The sequence below is a fragment of the Pelodiscus sinensis genome, chromosome 6 (genome assembly GCF_052426305.1).
Source record: "Pelodiscus sinensis isolate ZL-2025 chromosome 6, ASM5242630v1, whole genome shotgun sequence".
Lineage (NCBI taxonomy): Eukaryota > Metazoa > Chordata > Testudines > Trionychidae > Pelodiscus > Pelodiscus sinensis.
In genome coordinates, this window is record NC_143057.1 from 462,516 (window position 1) to 484,503 (window position 21,988).

The 21,988-nt window shown below is 57.9% G+C and overlaps 1 protein-coding gene across 1 annotated transcript in view; it reads right to left on the reverse strand.

Moving 5' to 3' along the window:
- Positions 1 to 662: 662 nt before the first annotated feature.
- Positions 663 to 21,988, reverse strand: part of CORO2A (coronin 2A) — a 74,812-nt gene continuing 53,486 nt past the window's right edge. The window contains exons 4-12 of the mRNA XM_075914999.2: positions 19,160 to 19,309; positions 13,317 to 13,496; positions 12,912 to 13,028; positions 12,189 to 12,293; positions 8,217 to 8,313; positions 5,584 to 5,696; positions 5,074 to 5,164; positions 4,571 to 4,842; positions 663 to 1,655 (exon numbers count right to left, since the gene is read on the reverse strand). Of these exons, the coding sequence (XP_075771114.2) occupies positions 1,524 to 1,655; positions 4,571 to 4,842; positions 5,074 to 5,164; positions 5,584 to 5,696; positions 8,217 to 8,313; positions 12,189 to 12,293; positions 12,912 to 13,028; positions 13,317 to 13,496; positions 19,160 to 19,309 (1,257 nt within the window). The 3' untranslated portion in view covers positions 663 to 1,523. The remainder of the gene's footprint in view (positions 1,656 to 4,570; positions 4,843 to 5,073; positions 5,165 to 5,583; positions 5,697 to 8,216; positions 8,314 to 12,188; positions 12,294 to 12,911; positions 13,029 to 13,316; positions 13,497 to 19,159; positions 19,310 to 21,988) is intronic.

A 21,988-nucleotide genomic window follows, 5' to 3' on the forward strand; every position in this document is an offset into this window, starting at 1 on the left:
CGTACAGAGCCCGGTGCAGTGTGGGCCTACAGCATCCACTGCAGTGCAATACAGTCGTACAGAGCCCGGTGCAGCGTGGGCCTACAGCATCCACTGCAGTGCAATACAGTCGTACAGAGCCCGGTGCAGTGTGGGCCTACAGCATCCACTGCAGTGCAATACAGTCGTACAGAGCCCGGTGCAGTGTGGGCCTACAGCATCCACTGCAGTGCAATGCAGTCGTACAGAGCCCGGTGCAGCGTGGGCCTACAGCATCCACTGCAGTGCAATGCAGTCGTACAGAGCCCGGTGCAGCGTGGGCCTACAGCATCCACTGCAGTGCAATGCAGTCGTACAGAGCCCGGTGCAGCGTGGGCCTACAGCTTCCACTGCAGTGCAATGCAGTCGTACAGAGCCCGGTGCAGTGTGGGCCTACAGCATCCACTGCAGTGCAATGCAGTCGTACAGAGCCCGGTGCAGTGTGGGCCTACAGCATCCACTGCAGTGCAATGCAGTCGTACAGAGCCCGGTGCAGCGTGGGCCTACAGCATCCACTGCAGTGCAATACAGTCGTACAGAGCCCGGTGCAGCGTGGGCCTACAGCTTCCACTGCAGTGCAATGCAGTCGTACAGAGCCCGGTGCAGCGTGGGCCTACAGCATCCACTGCAGTGCAATGCAGTCGTACAGAGCCCGGTGCAGCAGCGCAGTACTACAGTGGCATGTGAAGTGCTAATAAGCAGCCAGAGGAGGGAGCGGCAGGGGGATATTAACCTCACTTTAGAGAGGTGGAGATTGAGAACACACCCAAGACAACATTGTGGAGCTAGGCAGAGCCTGTCCAGGTATCTGGTACTGGCTTTATGGCCGGGACACTCCCTGACCCAGCCCTTGTGCAGGGGGCAGAGAGAGATTTTCAGTGCCCATCTGCCTTCATCACTAACACTCCCAATCTTCTGGGAACCTGAGCCCTCAACTGACAGCAGGCAGCCTCGCGTCTGCAGACCGGGGGAAGAGGTGCAGCAGGGACCAGCTTCCCTGCGAGCATCGTGCCGGTTTCCTGGAGATAAGGGCTCCGCACTCCGTACAGTCTGGCACTGGCAGCCTTCCAGCTGCCATGAAGGGCAGGGCCACTGCAGTTGCAGTCCAAGCACAGACTGCCCTGGGGAGTTAGCAGTGAGTCCCTTGCTTATAGCCACATGCCCGCAGCACCCAGGGAAGTCTCAAGAAGGCTGCAGACCAGAACCTGTCTGCACTGAAACAGCCGCAGTCTCCTCCGGCTTGGGTGCAGCTCTAGAAGCCCCGGTAACCTGGGAGCAGCTGCAATAAGAGAACTGGCTGGCAGCACGTGGTGGAGCAGCCAAGCAGATCCTCATGCCGCACCCAGGACAGCAGGCAAGCTGCGATCCGGGATCAGGGTAGGTTTACGCTGCATCCACTTCCTTTTCCCCCCACGCAAAACCATGCCAAGAGCTGTTCTCACGAGGCAGCAGGGTGTCTACTGCCGGCACAATGTTTGCCATGGCTGCAGCGTGGGCCGGTCCCCTCAGTGCCTGACCGAGTCCACACGGATGTTCTTGATCTCCAGTTCTAGCTGTGTGATTTGGACGTCCCTCTGGTTAACCAGCTCGCGCAGTCTCCGGATTTCTTCCTGCTGTCGGTAAAACATCTGCAACAGCTGTAAAACAAAAAGCATCCGGTCCATTTCTGTTGTGCTAAGCATGATGCACTTGAACAGCTCTACAGCAGTGTTTCTTAAACCTTTTAAGACTGAGGAACACCAAACAATTTTTTTTAAATGAGGAACACCAAGGATTTTTTGTTGAGGGGAAAAAAGGGTGGTGGTGGTTGGGGGGAAAGGTATTGAGAAAAAAAATAAAATAAAAAGGTTGCCTCCCCCTTTAAGGGTGGCCATTTTGAACTCTGTTGTTCTCTGCAGCACACCTCTGACTGTCACGGAACACAGTTTAAGAAACACTGATCTACAGCATACGACAGGGTGCCCAGCCTCTCACTGCACCTAGAAACTGACCCAGACCTGACAGCGTTGACGAGGCCCCTTGGCCACATCAGGCCCCAATCGTTGTTCCAGCAAAGCCCTGTGTCCTAACATACAGGAAAGGAAAGGAAAGAATATGCATTTCTTTCCACCCTGCACCCCCAGCCAAGGTGACAGTAATCCACTCAGGGCAAGTCAACACACACAATTAAGTTGACCTATGTTCTGTAAGTGTGCGGCCACTCAAGAAATTAAATCACTTGTAAATATCCAAGGTGGTGTGCATCCTCACCAGGAGCACTGGCATTCATCCAACAGCCCATTGGGGCATTGCGGGACATCTCTACAAGGCAGCCATGGTCAATGTAAGCAATGCAGTGGTCTACACTGTGTCAACTTAACTGCCTCAACTGTAGCGTTATGCCTCTCACGGATGCGGAGTGGGCAAGTTACATCAGAGGGAGCTGCATTTCCATTGAGGGCAGAGCCACACTATACAGTTACGTCAACTTGTTAGCTCCACCCACAGCCTCTGCAAACATTCACTCGGTTCTTGGCACTACCTGCCTTCTGATGACAACGTGCCCTCTGCAGCAGAGCGTGCACCAACTAGTGTGGGGGCACCGACAGCTGCAAAGGGCTCACAGCTGGAGGCCCACCCACTCCCCAACCTCAAGGGCTGACAGCCAAAGACCAAATGTGAAATCACAGCAGCCATGAAACTGACAAGAACGTCAATTTCACTTCTGGCAGGTTCCCTGCTGTGTGCTCTGGAGTTGGCGAGGGGCTCCAGTTACGAGTCCTGCCCAGGGCTGACAGCCAGCAGGCAACGTAAGTAACAGAGCGTTTACACCACAGTGTACAGCACTACGGCCTGCATCTGCATCAGCCTATCCGAGCTGTTTCTCCGGCCCCTGAGCGCAGTCGGGTTGGCGGTCAGTTTCTAGCGGAGTGCTGCAAGGATTGGTTCTGGGGCCGGTTTTGTTCAACATCTTTATTAATGACTTGGATGAGGGGATGGATTGCACCCTCAGCAAATTTGCCGATGACACTAAGCTGGGGGAAGAAGTAGATATGATGGAAGGAAGGGACAGGGTCCAGAGTGACCTAGACAGATTAGTAGATTGGGCCAAAAGAAATCTGAAGAGGTTCAACAAGGACAAGTGTAGAGTCCTGAACTTGGGACGGAAGAATCCCAAGCATTGTTACAGGCTGGGGACTGACTGGCTAAATAGAAGTTCAGCAGAAAAGGACCTGGGGGTTACAGTGGATGAGAAGCTGGATTGAGTCAAGAGCGTGCCCTTGTAGCCAAGAAGGCTAATGGTATACGAGGGTTCATTAGGAGGAGCATTGCCAGCAGATCTAGAGAAGTGATTATTCCTCTTTATTCGGCTCTGGTGAGGCCACATCTGGGCTGTGTCTAGACTGGCAAGTTTTTCCGCAAAATCATCTGCTTTTGCGGAAAAACTTGCCAGCTGTCTACACTGGCCACTTGAATTTCCGGAAAAGCACTGACGATCTCATGTAAGATTGTCAGTGCTTTTCCAGAAATACTATGCTGCTCCCGTTTGGGCAAAAGTCTTTTTCCGAAAGACTTCTGTGCAAAAGGGCCAGTGTAGACAGCGCAGTACTGTTTTCCGCAAAAAAGCCCCGATTGCGAAAATGGCGATCAGGGATTTTTGCGGAAAACTGCGTCTAGATTGGCCATGGACGCTTTTCCACAAAAAGTGCTTTTGCGGAAAAGTGTCCTGCCAATCTAGACGCGATTTTCCGAAAATGCTTTTAACGGAAAACTTTTCAGTTAAAAGCATTTTCGGAAAATCATGCCAGTGTAGATGTAGCCCTGGAGTATTGTGTCCAGTTCTGGGCCCCCCACTACACAAAGGATGTGGACGCATTGGAGAGGGTCCAGCGGAGGGCAACTAAAATGATTAGGGGGCTGGAACACTTGGGCTTATTTAGTCTGCAGAAGAGAAGAGTGAGGGGGAATTTGAGAGCAGCCTGCAACTTCCTGAAGGGGGGTTCCAAAGAGGATGGAGAGAGGCTGTTCTCAGTAGTGACAGATGCAGAACAAGGAGCAATGGGCTCAAGTTGTGGTGGGAGAGGTCCAGGTTGGATATTAGGGAAAACTATTTTACTAGGTGGGTGGGAAGCGCTGGGCTGGGGTCCCGAGGGAGGGGTGGACTCCCCATCCCTAGAGGTGTTTAAGTGTCGGCTTGACACAGCCCTGGCCGGGTTGATTTAGTTGGGATTGGTCCTGCCTAGAGCCGGGGGCTGGACTTGACCTTCTGAGGTCTCTGCCCGCTCTGGGGTTCTAACTCTGTAGTGAAGACCAGGCTCAGCCTCTCTGCTCCCACTGGGGATGGTAACCGTTCCTTTTGCCTGAGAGCGCCTGGGCATGGGGCCACGGACAAGCCTAGGCCAGTGCTAGTTGTGTGCCTGGCGTGCTGGCACTGAAGTGGTGGGTTTCTTTAGCTCTGCTAATGCACCCAGAGCTCTCTCTGCCGCCCCTTGGCACTGCATTTCCCAGTTTGCACTCCCTGCCAGCAGTGTGCAGCTCTCCCCACATCCCCCACGCTTCCCCGCAGCCAGACCTCGTTCTCAGTTTTGGGTGGAGGGCACTCGAATAAGTCCAAGCCATTGGAAAGCCGCGAGTGTCTGTCTTCCTGGAGTCTTTCTGCCACTTTTCTCTGGCTTCTCTTTTCTTGGGTCCCACTCAGCTTCTGAATTTCCTTTGCTACCATCCTCTCTGTCCTGTCCCGGTACCAGTTTGATTCCGTGGGCTGCAGCGACGGTTCTCTCTCGGGAAACTGTGGCAGGGAACTCAGGATTTCGGAACCTGGTCTCAAAGATACTAGGATGGGACCTACAAGGCAAGCAGGTGAATGGTTAGCAGCCCTACAGAGCGTATAGATCAGCACTGAGCAACACACAAGAAAGCTGCAGGTTCAAAGAATCAGGCTCAAGAGAAGCACACGAGAGATGGCTTTGACCCAGGAGTACTCATTTTGTATTGATAGAATTTCCCTCAGGGCACTGTTTGCATAGCCCAGGAAATCCAATCAACATCTGACTGTCCACGTGCCGCAGGCCTGACCTTTATTTATTCCATTCAGCCATTCCTGTGCTGAGAGCGCTGGCTGGGCTCCCGCTGTCATCGGGTAAATGTCTTCCTGGTAGGACTCCGACTGCAAACACAGACAGCCCAGAGTCACAGCTGCTCTGCCCTGCCTCGGAATACAGCCCCTTTCAGCTGAGGACGGTGGGAGCAGCCACCCTCCACAAGCTCCCTGCAGCCCAGGCAGGACTCTCCTTCCCACGCTTGGCTTTATCCAGGGCCTCTGACCCCCTCGGCAGGTGATCCCGAACCCGGTGACTGCTGGGGCCTTGCCCACCAAGCTGATCTCCCAGCGTGCCCCGGTTATGCCCCAACGTCCCCAGCCAGCGCTGCGTTCCTCCGCAAAGGCGGCACCGCCTCTCCCAGCCAGCTCCCTTCTCTGGCAGGCTCCCCAGAGCTCGCAAAGGAACTCTGCCCTGTCCCTGCCCCTGCCCCCGCCCAGTAGTGTGCTCTGCGGCGGCAAGCGAGGGGCTGCGGACGCACACCTACCCGGCGAGGCACAATCATAGACACAGGCTCAATCAGGCTTTTGCCTGGGATCAGTTTGTAGAACCGGAAGATCTCGCACGACGACACGTCAAGGCCCCTCTTTGGCATGATTCCTGAGGGGAGAGCAGAGGGAATGGCAGGCGGGTTCGTAACAGGCCCAGAGGCAGAGCCGCGGCTGGGCTTCTAGCAAACAGAACTGCAGTCTGCTGCCACTAAGCACTGCCCCTGCTTGCATCAGGAGGTTTTGTGAGCTACAAGCCCACTGACAGATCGGCCGATTTTCACCAGAGACCGGCCTCGCCTTCAGCCTCGCCAGATTTGCACCAGGGACTCTGGCCAAGGGTCCCAACGCAAACCTCGGGATGACGCCTTTCACTCCTCTGTTTTACACTGGTGCCGCTGCAATCATTAGAAGGGCATTTCACCCTGATTTGCACCCGGCGCATAAGAGCACATTCAGGTCAAGGAGCTCAACATCCCCGCACAGCAGCCAGCAGCCGGCACCAGGGCTCCCGGGAAGGCGCACACCAAGAATTTCATTCCTGCCCACCCCCTCAGCAGAGTGCACAGCTGCAGCCCCAGTTGTCCTGGTGGCGGGTAACTGTGCACCCCAGGAGTGGCTGCTGGGGCCAGAACCACAGTACTAAAAATAGCACTGGGGCCCTGGCGCGAGCCCTGGCGCACAGAGCAGCCACCCACCACGCAGCCTTGCCTGCAGGTGCAGGTGTCAGGATGGCAGAAGGGGAGGGAAGGGGCAGGGGGGAACTAAGGGGAAGGTGGGTGAGGAGAGAATGGGGCTTGTGCTGGGGGGGGAGGGGCAGATACCAAGGGGCGGGGCGGGGTGGGGGAGAGACAAATGTCAGGGGGCCAAGAGGAGACAATGCGGAAAAGGGCAGGAGGAGCAGGGGTGGGAAGGTGTCATTGGGGGTGGAATGGGAGGGGACGGGGGATGCTGGGAAAGGAGAGGGGAGGGGCAAAGAGGGCAAGAGGAAGGAAGAGGAGAGGGGACCTGGAGAATAGGGGATGAAAGGAGGGTGGGCATGAGGAAGGCAGAGGTTGGAGCAAGTCATGTGTGAGGGCGCAGAGCGTGGTGAGGGGGTGGGCAGCGGGGAGGAAGAGGGTAGGGGGGCAGGTGCTGGGAGGGCAGGGGAGGACCCAGGAGGGGGCAGGGTAAGGGAAGATGCGGGTGCCAGGATGAAGCAGAAGGGCGGACACGTGGAGGGGAGGGACGGGCACCAGAGGAGAGAGGGGAGAGGCAGGGCAGGTGGGTAGAAGGAGGGATGAGCAGGGGTGGGCACAGGGGGAAGAGAAGGGCTGGCGCAGGGGAAGTGGGGCAGGTCCCAGACGGGCTGAGGGGCAGGAGCCAGGTCAGCAGAGGCGGGTGAGGGGTGGGGGGTGGCAGGGGGAAAGGGAGAGAGTTAGAACTTGGGTGGCACCCCCCAAGAAGCACGTGGCCTCGCGCAATCTCGGCACAGAGACAAAGCTCCCACGACGGCCGAGTGCTGAACGGGAGCCCTCCTGGCCCTGCGCTGCGCGAGACTTGTTCAGCTGCACCAGAGGTGACGGCTCAGACTCAGGCAGTGCTCCAGGGAGCAGAGAGCAGGCTCAAAGAAAGCCACGAAGCAGCCCGGTCAGTCTGCACCCCGCCCCACGTGCGCAGGCTCGGCCCAGCCCGCAGGGTGCAGAACCGTGCGGGCCCCGCCCCGCCCCGGCAGTGCAGAACAAACAGCCGGTCCCGGTTTGCTTCAGACCACAGCAGAGGGGCAGGAGCGGGGTGGGTGCAACAGTCATGCCAGGCACAGGCAGCTACTAGCTGTTTGCGGGAGTGACGAGAACAACACCCCCCAGCAGCAAGGTGGGGCAGGCTGGCACCTGCGCAGCCACATGGCTCTGCCCTGGTTCAGCTGGGGCTGGACGTGGGCCTCGGTCAATGGAGCCCCCTCTGGCCCTGGAGAACTGTCGCGTCATTTCCTGTCCATACTCATAAATCCTCCTGCCTCGTGATTCGAAGGCGACTGCTCCTGGTCTCACACTGAGCTGACTCTGGGGTCGTCCCGTGTGCTGCCCCCGGGCAGGGGACGACATTGGGAGCCCTGCAGGGAAGGTATTGGCAACAAGTGCGGCAGCGTTTCTTGGTGAGGTGACAAGTTAGGCTGATGAAGTGAATTGTGCTGGCGTATTGGGAGCTGTGCGAGGTGTTACACTCGGTACCAGATGCTTTTCTAATGCACTCTACAAAATCAACATGGCACATACTGAACAGATCAAACACTAGCTGACGGACGGTCATAAGAGCCTCTCCTCGCTTGGGCGCTTAGGGATCTGAGACCTACTTTGCCACTAGAAATCTAAATCGCATCAGAGCAGGGCTTGTGGCTTCCACTGGCAGACGCTGCACTTGTTTAAATTCATCCCTGTCACACTCCCGAGTCAAAGGAACGGCTCCAGAGCCTGAGCCAGGCAATTGGGAGGCTCAGCGGTGGGGTCGGTGTGCGGACGTCGGCGTGTTACGCCATGTAACAGACCTGGGCCCCAGTCCTCTCACCAGACCCCATGACGCTGTGGGCCAGGCCCACGCTCCGCGTGCAGGATCGGGCTCCCAGCGAGGTGAGCAATATGTGCTGCCAACTCACCGATTCCCTTCTGTGGCAGAGGGGAGCGGAATTCCATCAGGTAGGTCAGGTGTGGCCTCTCGGCGCTGATCTCATAGTACCGGATGTTCCCATCGCCCTAGAGACAAGACAGCGCTTAGCCCCTGCGGCAGGAGAGGTCACCCGGTGTCCTGCTCTATCATGTCCATTGCACTTTTAAGGCTCTAGCCTACCACCCTAGATTTGGTTCATCTCTACACTAAGCCAGCCCAATCTTTCCAGTCTTCTTCCATATCAAAGCCCTTCCTAGGCTTCTGATCTATTTTCCCTCCACTGGTCTCTGAACCCCTTTTATTTCTGTGACGTCCTTCTCAAGAGAGGGTGACCGGAACGGAACCCCGTGCTCCGGGTGAAGGTGCATCGTGGATTTACGTTACTGTAGTTAGGAGGGAAAATTCCAAAGCACAACTACAGAAAGGTGAGTAACTGGCGAGGTGGTGAATGATGGTAGCTGCTTAAATGGATCAGCAGGGTTACAGTCGACCACAATTTGAATACGAGTCAACAACGTGAAGCAGTTGTGGAACAGGCCAATATTCCGGGGCATATTCACAGAAGCATCATGTGTAAGACAGGAGGGAACGGTCTCTCTGTGCAGCACTGAGGCCTCTGCTGGAGTACTGTGAGTAACTCTGGGTAACGCACAAAGGGGGAGAAAACCTGACCTGCGAGGAAAGCTTCCAGAAACCAGGCGTGTTTCACTCTTGCAAAAGGCTGAGGAGGGACCTGATCACAGATTTCACATGTTAAGGGGGTTACCAAAAAACCTGATTCATTGTCCTCCATGTCTTCTGCAGGTAGGACAAGAAGTAAGGGGTGCAGCCTGCTGCAAGGCAGATTTGGAGCAGATATTAGTAACAACTCTCCAATTAGAAAATGAGTTCAGCTGGAACAGGCTTCCAAAGGCGGCTGTGGAATCCCTGTCACTGCGGTTTTAAGAGCAGGTTGGAAAAATACCGATAGTCTAGTATCTGGCCCTTCCCTTCCATCCCTAGATGTCCAGTAGCGCCCCTTTCTGGGGGCTGCCCGCTGCCTGGGCGTGTCGTGGCTAGACACAGCCCCACGGCTTGGCTCGGTCTCAGCAAGGAAGAGAGCAGAAGCGGCCAGGCCTCAGCACACTAGGCCCTGACTCAGCGAGCACTCTGCTCATGTTGCATTTCACCTGCCTAGCGCTAGGCGAGTTTGTGCAGGGTCAGGGCTGCGGGCTGAGGATTAAAGAGCTAGAGAGGAGCACTGTGGGAACTTTCAGGTCAATACATGAAAGTCTGCCTGTTTATAATGAGCCAGACAGGAGAACATCTAGTGCTCACCACACTAGATACTGCACAGGCATCCTCACTTCCGCCTGCCAGTTAACAAGCACAGTTCCCATTTGCTACCAACTGGGCCGTCAGCACTCCTCTGACTAAACTAAGCTCCTCTGAGTAAGTGGATGCTACATGCAAACCTTTCAGTGTTCTATGCGGACCCACGCTACGGTTCCTTTGCTACAGCCACTGAACTCATTACATAGAACCCTAGAGCACTACAACGGGGAGGGACCTCGAGAGGTCGAGTCCAGTCCCCTGCCCTCATGGCAGGACCAGAACCATCTAGACCATCCCTGACAGGTGTCTGTTTAACCTGCTCTTAAATATCTCCAGAGATGGAGATTCCACAACCTCCCTGGGCAATTTATTCCAGTGTTTCACCACCATGACAGGCAGGAACTTTTTCCTAATGTCCAACCTAAACCTCCCTTGCTGCAGTTTAAGCCCATTGCTTCTTGTCCTGTCCTCAGAGGCCAAGGAGAACAATTTCCCCCCCTCCTCCCTGTGACACCCTTGTAGACACCTGAAAACCACTATCACGTCCCCCCTCAGTCTTCTCTTTTCAAAAGGTAAACAAGCCCAGTTCCTTCAGCCTTGCCTCATAGCTCATGTTCTCTAGACCTTCCATCATTCTCATTGCTCTCTTCTGGACCCTCTCCAATTTCTCCACAAATTTCTGGAAATGTGGTACCCAGAACAATACTCCAACTGAGTCCTAATCAGCACAGAGTAGAGCGGAAGAATGACTTCTCGTGTCTTGCTCACAACACACCTGTTAATGCATCACACAATCATGTTTGCTTGTTTTGCAACAGCATCACACTGTTGACTCATATTTAGCTTGTGATCCACTATGACCCCAAGCTCCCTTTCTGCCGTTCTCCTTCCTAGACAGTCGCTTCCCATTCTGTGTGTGTGCGTAACGGATTGTTCCTTCCTAAGTGGAGCACTTCGCATTTCTCCTTATTGAACTTCATCCTATTTGCCTCAGACCATTTCTCCAATTTGTCCAGATTGCTTTGAATTATGTCCCTATCCTCCAAAGCAGTTGCAACCCCTCCCAGCTTGGTATCATCTGCAAACTTAATAAGCGTACTCTCTATGCCAATATCTAAATCGTTGATGAAGATATTGAACAGAACTGGTCCCAAAACAGACCCGTGTGAAACCCCACTGGTTATGCCCTTCCAGCATGATTGTGAACCATTAATAACTACTCTTGGAGAATGGTTATCCAGCCAGTTATGCACCCACCTTATAGTAGCCCCATCTAAATTGTATTTCCCTTGTTTATTGATAAGAAGATCACGTGAGACCATATCAAACGCCTTACTAAAGTCTAGGTATACCACATCCACCGCTTCTTCCTTATCCACAAGATTCGTTATCCTATCAAAGAAAGCTATCGAGTTGGTTTGACGGGATTTGTTCTTTACAAATCCATGCTGGCTGTTCCCTATCACCTTATTATCTTCCAAGTGTTTGCAGATGATTTCCTTCATTACTTGCTCCATTATCTTCCCTGGCACAGAAGTTAAACTGACTGATCTGTAGTTTCCTGGGTTGTTCTTATTTCCCTCTTTATAGATGGGCACTAGATTTGCCCTTTTCCAGTCTTCTGGAATCTCTCCCGACTTCCAAGACTTTTCAGAGATGATAGCTAAGGGCTCAGATACCTCCCCTATCAGCTCCTTGAGTATTCTAGGATGCATTTCATCAGGCCCTGGTGACTTTTCTAAGTCATTTTTAACTTGTTTGTTTTTTATTTTATCTTCTAAACCTACTCCCTTCCCACTAGCATTCACTATATAAGGCATTCCTTCATCAGACTTCTCGGTGAAGACCGAAACGAAGTCATGAAGCATCTCTGCCATTTCCAAGTTTCCTGTTACTGCTTCTTCCTTCTCGCTGAGCAATGGGCCTATCCTGTCCTTGGTCTTCCTCTTGCTTCTAATGTTATTTGTAGAATGTCGTCTTGTTGCCCATTATGTCTGTAGCTAGTGTGAGCTCATTTTGTGCCTTTGCCTTTCTAATCTTGCCCTGCATACTTGTGTTGTTTGCTTGTATTCATCCATTGTAATGTGACCCAGTTTCCACTTTTTATAGGATTCCTTTCTGATTTTTAGATCATGAAAAGTCTCCTGGTTACGTGGGCAAGTGCTGCAAACAGGAGTGATGACCCCCATGTATGTTGCCTGTGATCTTTGTGAGAACCAAAAGGTGCCCATCTACAGATGAACTAGCAGGTTTAGTTGACAGGTTTATTCCATTTTCAGCTTCCTTTCGTCTCTGAATCTTGGACCGGGGGCTGCTTGTGCCGTGGTTCTACTGAAATCCTTTGATGCTATCAGGGCCGGCCCACAACATTTTGGCACCTGAGGCGAGGAGCTCAAATGACACCCCCAAGCCACCTTTTCTCCTGCCTGCCTGCCATGTCTCTTGTGCCCGCCTTCCTCCAGCTCAGCACCCCCATCTCTGTGCACATCTGCACCAGCAGCAGACACCATTGCCTACACTCTGGTTCCTAGCGGTGCCCCTCCCGCACTGTCTGGCGCCGTAATTCCACTGAAGGCGGTGGCATACAAGCAGTGTAACTGGGAACAGAAGGCAGGTGTTCATGTGAATTCAAAGAAACGGCCCTTACCTTGCCCACCACATACAGCATGTGTGTGTCAGCATCGTAGAATGGGAAGAGCAGCCCCGAGGAGCCATCCAGATCCTCCTCAACTAAAGGCACAGAAAGATCCCCCTGAGCATGTCAAAGGAGAGAGAAACAGCCACGCTCAGAATCTTAGTGCCCAGCAACACCTGACCCTACGCGAGTCCCACTGCTGCTCCCCTGGACTGAGGGTCGGAAGTTCTGGAAGGGGCCTGTGCTCAGTCATGCAAAGAGACACACACTGATGTCCCCTTACACTTCTCATTGTGGGTATGGAGTGTAGACAAGCTGCTCCCATCTGCCTGCTGCCGGTACCCAGCTCCTGTCAAACCTCTCCACTCAGCCAGGAGCAGTCAGAGGCGGGACGTGTGATAGGCACCCCCGCCTGCAGGGCCGTCAATGGAGTGACGTCAGCATTGGGTGCCCTGGGCGGCAGCTGGCGCCCCAGGCGGGACGTGTGATAGGCACCCCCGCCTGCAGGGCCGTCAATGGAGTGACGTCAGCATTGGGTGCCCTGGGCGGCAGCTGAGTCCGCCTATAGTCATGGGCCACCCCTGCATCCAGCATCTCTTCGATGGTAGAAAACCGAGCCTGTGGCTGGGTGAATTCTTACCGCACTGTCTGCCTGCAACTTGGGCTACAACTGAACTTGTGGCAGTGACAGTGTGGTGAGAAATTCGAGGCTGCCTGCGACTGCCTCTCACTCACCTGGTCCCACAGTGCAATTTGCCTGTTGTTCCAGCGGGATGTTCCAGTAGAGAGCAGCTTTTTCATGTTTCCTAGAAACAAAACTTTATTGACTCGGTGAGACTTGGAGCTGGCTTCCTGCAAGGAGACACACAACACGTCACTCTCGTGGGCACGCAGGGAGACTTCTCTCTGATTGCTGAGCAGAAACGGAAATAACCGCGCCCTTCTCCCGAAGGCCCAGCCAACGTGGATCATACTGTGCATCGGCCTCACCACATATGGCTCTGTGAAGCCAGGGCAGCACTGGTGATGTGGGGCCGGGCCGCTCCCCCTGCTGCAGCCAGGGCATCACCAGTGACATGGGGCCGGGAAGAGGAAGAGCTCAAGGCCTCAGACTGGCTGGAGCCACTCAACCCTGCGTACCTGTAGGAGTGCCCCTGAGCGCGGCTCAAGGAGCCGTATCTTCCTGTCCCGGCAGGCAGTGGCTAGCAGGCTGCCGTCCATGTTGAAGGACATGGAGAGGATCACGTCCTTGTGGCAGCCAATTATCTTCACTGGATTCTGAATGACAGGCTCCTTCGTGTCCAGATTCCAGACCATTATCTGGGACAGAGACAAATCTGAGCACCTCACGCCCGGCCAGGCCGTCAGCAAGTACGAGGGCCACGCTGCAGGGCTGCTCCCCGCACGGATGGGAGGGACGGGCTGGAGCGCCGTGCCCCAGGGAACTCACAGCCCTTTCCCCACAGAAACAGCAGCAGCACTAGGGCCTCCCGGGGCCTGTGAGGACAGGCTCAGCCCAGCGCCTTGCAGGGGGTGGAGGCACGTGCCCAGATGGTCTCATTTCCAGAGCCCTTGGCGGGCCCGGAGACATTGTGGGGAGACACGCTGCCGTGGAGCTGACCGAGCATGAACCAGCCCCACAGCCAGACTAAGGGGAGGTGCATGTGACTGGGGCGTGACTCTTCACGGCTTCTGCACCACACCCAGTGGGGGGACTGCTGCTTCCACACACGGGCCCGCTTGAGTGCCAGCGGCTGCCACGCCGCAGCGGTGAGACCAGACCCGGCTCCCTGCGCTTGGGCGGCTCCACAGCTACGGGGGTTACACTCCCACCTAGACCAGTGTGCAGGGGGCCAGGCGAGGGACCTGCCCCGCAGTGCAGCCGCCAACCCGCCGCTCTCCAGGGGCGGAAACATGGGCTGGGGGCTTCTGAGTCCCCCCTCCCCGCCCCCATTCTCTGCTGCACATGCTCACTCCCATCCCCCTCCTGCTGCTGGGATCTCCACCCCCACGGGGCAGACAGAGGAGTCTACATGGGGATGGGAAAGAACTTGGTGGGGGGTCCTGAGGGAGGGGGTGGCAGGAGCTGGGGGGGGCAGTGGAGGAGAAGGGACTCGGTGAGCAGTAGGGTGTCAAAGGAGGGGCCAAGTCAGAGTGGGAGTGCAGCAGCGTGGGCCTCGGGGCGGGGGACCAAGCAGAGGCAGGAACCTGGGGCCACCGGCTCAGGCCACGCTCCCCAGATGTTAGAGCCACGTGCTGCCCGGGGCTGTGACTGTAAGGGCAGCAGTCACCCCGAATGCAACGTGCAGCCTCTTAGAGGAGGAGAGAAGAGGGGAGGAGGGGATGGCAGAGGAGAGGGGAGGGCAGGGGAGGAGGAGGGGATGGCAGAGGAGAGGGGAGGGCAGAGGCGAGGAGAGGGGAGGGCAGGGGAGGAGGAGGGGAGGGCAGGGGAGGAGGAGGGGAGGGCAGAGGAGGAGGAGGGGAGGGCAGAGGAGAGGGGAGGGGAGGGCAGAGGGAGGGGAGGGGAGGGCAGGGGAGAGGGGGAGGGGAGGGCAGGGGAGAGGAGGAGGGGGGAGGGCAGGGGAGGAGGAGGGGAGGGCAGGGGAGGAGGAGGGGAGGGCAGAGGAGAGGGGAGGGCAGGGGAGGAGGAGGGGAGGGCAGAGGAGAGGGGAGGGGATGGCAGAGGAGAGGGGAGGGGAGGGGAGGGCAGAGGAGAGGGGAGGGGAGGGGAGGAGGAGGGGATGGTAGAGGAGAGGGGAGGGCAGGGGAGGGGAGGGGAGGGCAGGAGGAGGGGATGGTAGAGGAGAGGGAAGGGCAGGGGAGGGGAGGGGAGGGGAGGGCAGAGGGGGGGAGGGGAGGGGAGGAGAGGGAGGGCAGAGGAGAGGGGAGGAGGAGGGGAGGGCAGAGGAGAGGGGAGGGGAGAGGGAGGAGAGGGGGGAGGGTCGCACTAGAAGTCAGGGAACTGCAAAAGGCTCCTTTGGGCACTGCTCACAACACCCCTCTGCCTGTGGTATCCCCCCACACCAGGCCCCAGTCCCGCGGTGACCAAGCCCTTCAGAGCCGTGTCTCCGCAGTGGCGCGCCGAGGAGCCGCGCCAGCTTGTTTTGGAGCAGCCGGAGAGCGCGAGAGGCGCATGGCCTGTGGATTTCAACACTTACCCAAACCGGCTGATTTTAAGTAAAATGTCAGCTTGGAGAAAAGAAGGAAAGAGGCTTGGAGGCATCGCTGCCCCAGCTCCTCCATGTGCCTGCCACCTCCTGGATGCAGCCCGCAGGGGGCAGGCGAGGCCTGGAGGACGGGGTCAGCCCGCAGGGGGCGGGCGAGGCCTGGAGGACGGGGTCAGCCCGCAGGGGGCGGGCGAGGCCCGGAGGACGGGGTCAGCCCGCAGGGGGCGAGGGAGGCCTGGAGGACGGGGTCAGCCCGCAGGGGGCGAGGGAGGCCTGGAGGACGGGGTCAGCCCGCAGGGGGCGGGCGAGGCCTGGAGGACGGGGTCAGCCCGCAGGGGGGCGGGCGAGGCCTGGAGGACGGGGTCAGCCCGCAGGGCAGGCGAGGCCTGGAGGACGGGGTCAGCCCGCAGGGGGCGGGCGAGGCCTGGAGGACGGGGTCAGCCCGCAGGGGGCGGGCGAGGCCCGGAGGACGGGGTCAGCCCGCAGGGGGCGGGCGAGGCCCGGAGGACGGGGTCAGCCCGCAGGGGGCGGGCGAGGCCTGGAGGACGGGGTCAGCCCGCAGGGGGCGGGCGAGGCCTGGAGGACGGGGTCAGCCCGCAGGGGGCGGGGGAGGCCCGGAGGACGGGGTCAGCCCGCAGGGGGCGGGCGAGGCCTGGAGGACGGGGTCAGCCCGCAGGGGGCGGGGGAGGCCCGGAGGACGGGGTCAGCCCGCAGGGGGCGGGGGAGGCCCGGAGGACGGGGTCAGCCCGCAGGGGGCGGGCGAGGCCCGGAGGACGGGGTCAGCCCGCAGGGGGCGGGCGAGGCCCGGAGGACGGGGTCAGCCCGCAGGGGGCGGGCGAGGCCTGGAGGACGGGGTCAGCCCGCAGGGGGCGGGCGAGGCCTGGAGGACGGGGTCAGCCCGCAGGGGGCGGGCGAGGCCTGGAGGACGGGGTCAGCCCGCAGGGGGCGGGCGAGGCCCGGAGGACGGGGTCAGCCCGCAGGGGGCGGGCGAGGGCTGGAGGACGGGGTCAGCCCGCAGGGGGCGGGCGAGGCCTGGAGGACGGGGTCAGCCCGCAGGGGGCGGGGGAGGCCCGGAGGACGGGGTCAGCCCGCAGGGGGCGGGCGAGGCCTGGAGGACGGGGTCAGCCCGCAGGGGGCGGGGGAGGCCCGGAGGACGGGGTCAGCCCGCAGGGGGCAGGGGAGGCCTGGAGGACGGGGTCAGCCCGCAGGGGAGGGCAGGCGAGGCCCGGAGGACGGGGTCAGCCCGCAGGGGGCGGGCGAGGCCCGGAGGACGGGGTCAGCCCGCAGGGGGCGGGCGAGGCCTGGAGGACGGGGTCAGCCCGCAGGGGGCGGGCGAGGCCTGGAGGACGGGGTCAGCCCGCAGGGGGCGGGCGAGGCCTGGAGGACGGGGTCAGCCCGCAGGGGGCGGGCGAGGCCCGGAGGACGGGGTCAGCCCGCAGGGGGCGGGCGAGGGCTGGAGGACGGGGTCAGCCCGCAGGGGGCGGGCGAGGCCCGGAGGACGGGGTCAGCCCGCAGGGGGCGGGCGAGGCCTGGAGGACGGGGTCAGCCCGCAGGGGGCGGGGGAGGCCTGGAGGACGGGGTCAGCCCGCAGGGGGGCGGGCGAGGCCTGGAGGACGGGGTCAGCCCGCAGGGGGGCGGGCGAGGCCTGGAGGACGGGGTCAGCCCGCAGGGGGGGGCAGGCGAGGCCTGGAGGACGGGGTCAGCCCGCAGGGGGGGGCAGGCGAGGCCTGGAGGACGGGGTCAGCCCGCAGGGGGGGGCAGGCGAGGCCTGGAGGACGGGGTCAGCCCGCAGGGGGGGGCAGGCGAGGCCTGGAGGACGGGGTCAGCCCGCAGGGGAGGGAGGCCTGGAGGACGGGGTCAGCCCGCAGGGGGCGGGCGAGGCCTGGAGGACGGGGTCAGCCCGCAGGGGAGGGAGGCCTGGAGGACGGGGTCAGCCCGCAGGGGGGGGGCGAGGCCTGGAGGACGGGGTCAGCCCGCAGGGGGGGGCAGGCGAGGCCTGGAGGACGGGGTCAGCCCGCAGGGGGCGGGCGAGGCCTGGAGGACGGGGTCAGCCCGCAGGGGAGGGAGGCCTGGAGGACGGGGTCAGCCCGCAGGGGGCGGGCGAGGCCTGGAGGATGGGGTCAGCCCGCAGGGGGCGGGCGAGGGCTGGAGGACGGGGTCAGCCCGCAGGGGGCGGGCGAGGCCTGGAGGGCGGGGTCAGCCCGCAGGGGGCGGGCGAGGCCTGGAGGGCGGGGTCAGCCCGCAGGGGGCAGGCGAGGCCGGAGGACGGGGTCAGCCCGCAGGGGGCAGGCGAGGCCGGAGGACGGGGTCAGCCCGCAGGGGGCAGGCGAGGCCTGGAGGACGGGGTCAGCCCGCAGGGGGCAGGCGAGGCCGGAGGACGGGGTCAGCCCGCAGGGGGCAGGCGAGGCCTGGAGGACGGGGTCAGCCCGCAGGGGGCAGGCGAGGCCGGAGGACGGGGTCAGCCCGCAGGGGGCAGGCGAGGCCTGGAGGACGGGGTCAGCCCGCAGGGGGCAGGCGAGGCCCGGAGGACGGGGTCAGCCCGCAGGGGGCAGGCGAGGCCGGAGGACGGGGTTAGCCCGCAGGGGGCGGGCGAGGCCTGGAGGACAGGGTCAGCCCGCAGGGGAGGCCCTTCGGAACCACCACGTCCCTTCTCACCCTGCTGGGAGGAAGCCTGCGTCTCCGCACGCACCCGCGCCCAGGGCCAATGGACGCGCCGGCTGCTGTTTTTCATTGCAAACAGACAGTCTATAGCTACACTGCGGGCTAGCCCGGGAACCGACCTACTGCCAGGAAAACGTGTTCCGGGTTCCAAACAGCCGACTTACCAACACGTTTGGAACACAACCGGTTCCTAAGTTGGGGACTTCCTGTATTTATCCACTCCCCTTATTTCCCAGCATGCTTTGCCCCAGCTTACAACGACAACATGGCCGCCCTGGAGAAAACATTTCTTCCGAGAGAGAGAGACTGGTGGAAAGCCAGGAGCCAGACTTCCCTCACCACGCCTGGGCTGGGCAAGGACCCATCCTCCTTGTGTGGGCTGCAGCAGCTCCATGTCCCCTGCGGGCGTCCAGAGCAGCCCGTCTGGGAGCGGGGCTGTGGGCAGGGGCCGGTCCAGCCTGGCCACAGCAAAGGGGTTAAGGGTGATTTTACATCCGTGGTATAAACCCTGCTTCTATGTTTTCTGCCTCGTGACAGTGCTGACTCCAGGAGGGATCTCCTCATGCACCTTCAAGGACCTGACGGGGTGGGCCAGGTCCTGAGGTCCCCGCCACCCCGAAAAAGGCAACAGAGAAGTCCTCCAAGCAGGCTAGAGTTGCTGCGGAGGAAGCAGCCAATGTTGGCTCTATAAAGGAGCCGCAGGACTCGACAGGCCGGCCAAGAGAGCAGCCGCACTGCGCACAGCGGTGGGCCAAGAACTACTTGGTGGGACTTGCAGATCAAGCCCCAGGGAAGGGTTAGGGTCCTGTTTCTGGGAGGGGCACACCCTCTCTTGGGAGTGGGGAACAGGCTTGGAGGGACATGACGGAGGGCACTGAGACGGGCCCTGGAAGGGGGGGTGTGTCACACTGCTGCTGTGCGACTCGGCTGCAGGGCGGAGCTGAGCGCGCCGGCGCACACACTCCAGCAGCGGGGGTGCTCACAAGAGGGGAGTGCTACCCCGGTACAGGGCCTGTTGCAGCAAGCAACTCCATGGAGGAATACAAACACAATGAGCACCCTCTCCCGCAGGTTCCTCCCCTGGACCCAGCTGCACATTCCGCCCCACAGCAGGCTGGAGACGAGCGTCTGCTCCCAAGGGCAAAGCTGGCTCACCTTGTAATCATAACCAGTACTGAAGAGAACGTTGTTGGCAGTAGGGTGCCACTCAATGAGCCCCACCCTTCGACTGTGGCCCAGGAGCTCCTTCCTTGCACTGGTGATGTTCTTGGTCAGTAAATGTTTGGGGATGTCCCAGATCTTCACCTGCAAAGCAGACAGCAGCAGTGTGTGTCTCAGCTATTCCGCAGTCAGCGGTCACCAAGATCAGTGCCAAGTGTGTGTGAGTGCAGCCAGCTCTGGATACCCTCAAAGGGTGGCATCTAGATACTGCAGGGGCACAGCGATGTTACGACTGTAACATGCACAGACATTAAATAGGTCTTCACAGTTTCTCTCCTCCTGCCCTTTTAACTACCTGGCAAGAACGAAAGCTGCATTATACGACTCTTCCGTGCCCCTCTGCAGATTCCAAACCTTTGATTCCTCTCAGAACTCAGAGCCACTAGAGCCCATAGGTGAGACACACACCAGGGGAATGTAATTCAACTCAAGCTGAAGAGAGACAACTCACAGCAAAGGAAAGCGCTCTCATGCCTGATACAGCATTTTCCAACTATTGTCAGCTCCTCACACCAAAGACGCAATCTGCATAAGGGTCGTAGAAGAAGAATCATATAATTTACTCACGGCTGAGACTTTCATCTCTTTTAGTTAGATTCCAAAGCCAGATCATTGTGATCATTTCATCTGACTTCCTGTATAATACAGGCCAGAGAATTTCCTCAAAGCAACTCCTAGCAGAGAAAGAAAAACCTCCAGTTTTTTTATTTAAAGTGGTCAGTGATGGAAAATCTACTACATGTCTTTGTAAACTGTTCCAATGATCAGTACTCAGACTGTTAAAAATGTAAGTCTGATTTGTCTAGTTTCAACTTCTAGCCATTGGACTATATTATACTTTTCTCTGCTAGACTAAAGAACCCATAATTGAATAGTTGTCCCCTATGTAGGTACTTACAGACAGCAAACAAGCCATCTCGGCCTTCTCTTTATTAAGCTAAATGGATCAAGCTTCCTGAATCTCTCACTCTAGGGCCTGTTTGCTAATGGTTTATGCAGTGTTAGCTGGTTCCAGGACAGTAGCAAGATAAGGTGGGGTAAGACCCTGGAAACAAACCAATGAATTGATAACTCTTCAGTTACATTTTGTGATCTGCCAGTTATCCACTTTTAATTCATCTGTCACTAGATTTAGCAACTGTTTGGTTTCCCTAGAGGGAAAATAAGTGACCAGCAACAAATCCAGAAAGTGTCACCAGTGCCAACTACAGACACAGTCACAGAAAGAAGGCAATGCAGCTCTACAGTGTTAATCAAATCCATTCCAGGCGTTCCTTCCTGCATTCATTTGTACACCAAACACACACCATGGTCCGCAGGCGCGGAATGGAGATGTGCAATACGCTCTAAAGCCAGGCGCACTGTGGAGAGAGCAGCACATGAGTCAGGGCTTGTTTTTACCCAACCGTCTTCCTTCTTGATGCTCTGTAGCTGCCCACCCCTCTTGTGCGGTGAAGATGGCCAAGGAAGAGGCAGGGGAGGAGAAGTGCACGGATGGGATGGGAGGGTCATGTGCCCCCAACAGGGAGTAGGACATCATGCCTCCTGGGATAAAGCCCTTACTACAAGATCTAAGGTGGAGCTAGCTTGGTTTCAGCTCCCCTTAATTCCTTTCCTGGGGTTGGCTGCCCCGCTGTGTTCAGAAATCAAATCCTGAAGGGAAGGGATCCAGCTGGCAGATTTTTGTTTAAAATCATCTTTCTTGGCTTCCTGCAGCGCTGAGCTCAGGTCCGGTGAAAGCCTTTTGCCTCCTGGCTCTGGGCTCACCCTTTCACTAACCTGCTGGCTCAAAACTACGCGGGCAAGAAAGAGAGGCTCACCTGAAATGAGTCAGCTCCCTAGCCAACCTGAGCTGTCGTATGCAGAGCACCCGTCCCAACACGCAAAGGGCTGCAGAGGACGCCCGCCAGACAGCGACAGTGCACTGGCGCAGTTGCTTCTGGGGTGCACAGCAGACGACAGTAGGAAGAGGAAGGAATCGGTTTTATTAACACTACCGAGCTGCTTGTGAGTGATTGTGACTATACTTGCCTGGGCACATGTGCATTCCTGTGTGTGTGTGTGTGTGTGTGTGTGTGTGTATGTATTTGGGCTGTCAATCACATTTAACTCATGCAATTAACTCAAATAAATTAATTGCGATTAATCACAGTTTTAATTGTACTGTTAAATAACAGAATCAGAAATGTATTGCATTTCTGGAGGTTTTCCTATATTTTCAAACATACTAATTTACATAAGAACGGACACACTGGGTCAGATCAAAGGTCCATCTAGCCCAGTATCCTGTCTGCTGATAGTGGCCAATGCCATGAACAGAATCAAGCGATTAATTCTCTTTGGTCATTCCCACCTTCTGACGAACAGAGACAATGGACACTATTCCTGTCCACCCTGGCTCATAGCCATCGATGTACTTGTCCTCCAGGAATCTATCCAGCTCTTTTTTGAACCCTGTTATAGTCTCGGCCTTCACAACATCCTCTGGCAAGGAGTTCCACAGGTTGACTGAGCCAAGTGAAGAAAAACTTCCTTGTGTTTTCACTTGATGATTCTTGCATTGTGGGAACAAGTAAATCACTTTTCTTTAGTCACTTTCTTTACACCATTCATGATTTTAGAGCCCTCAATCCTATCCCCCTTAGTCGTCTTTTCCAAGCTAAAAAGTTCCAGTCTTATTGGCTTCTCCTCATATGGCAACCATTCCAGACCCCTACTCATCTTTGTGGCCCCTTTTCTGAACATTTTCCAATGGCAAGAGAT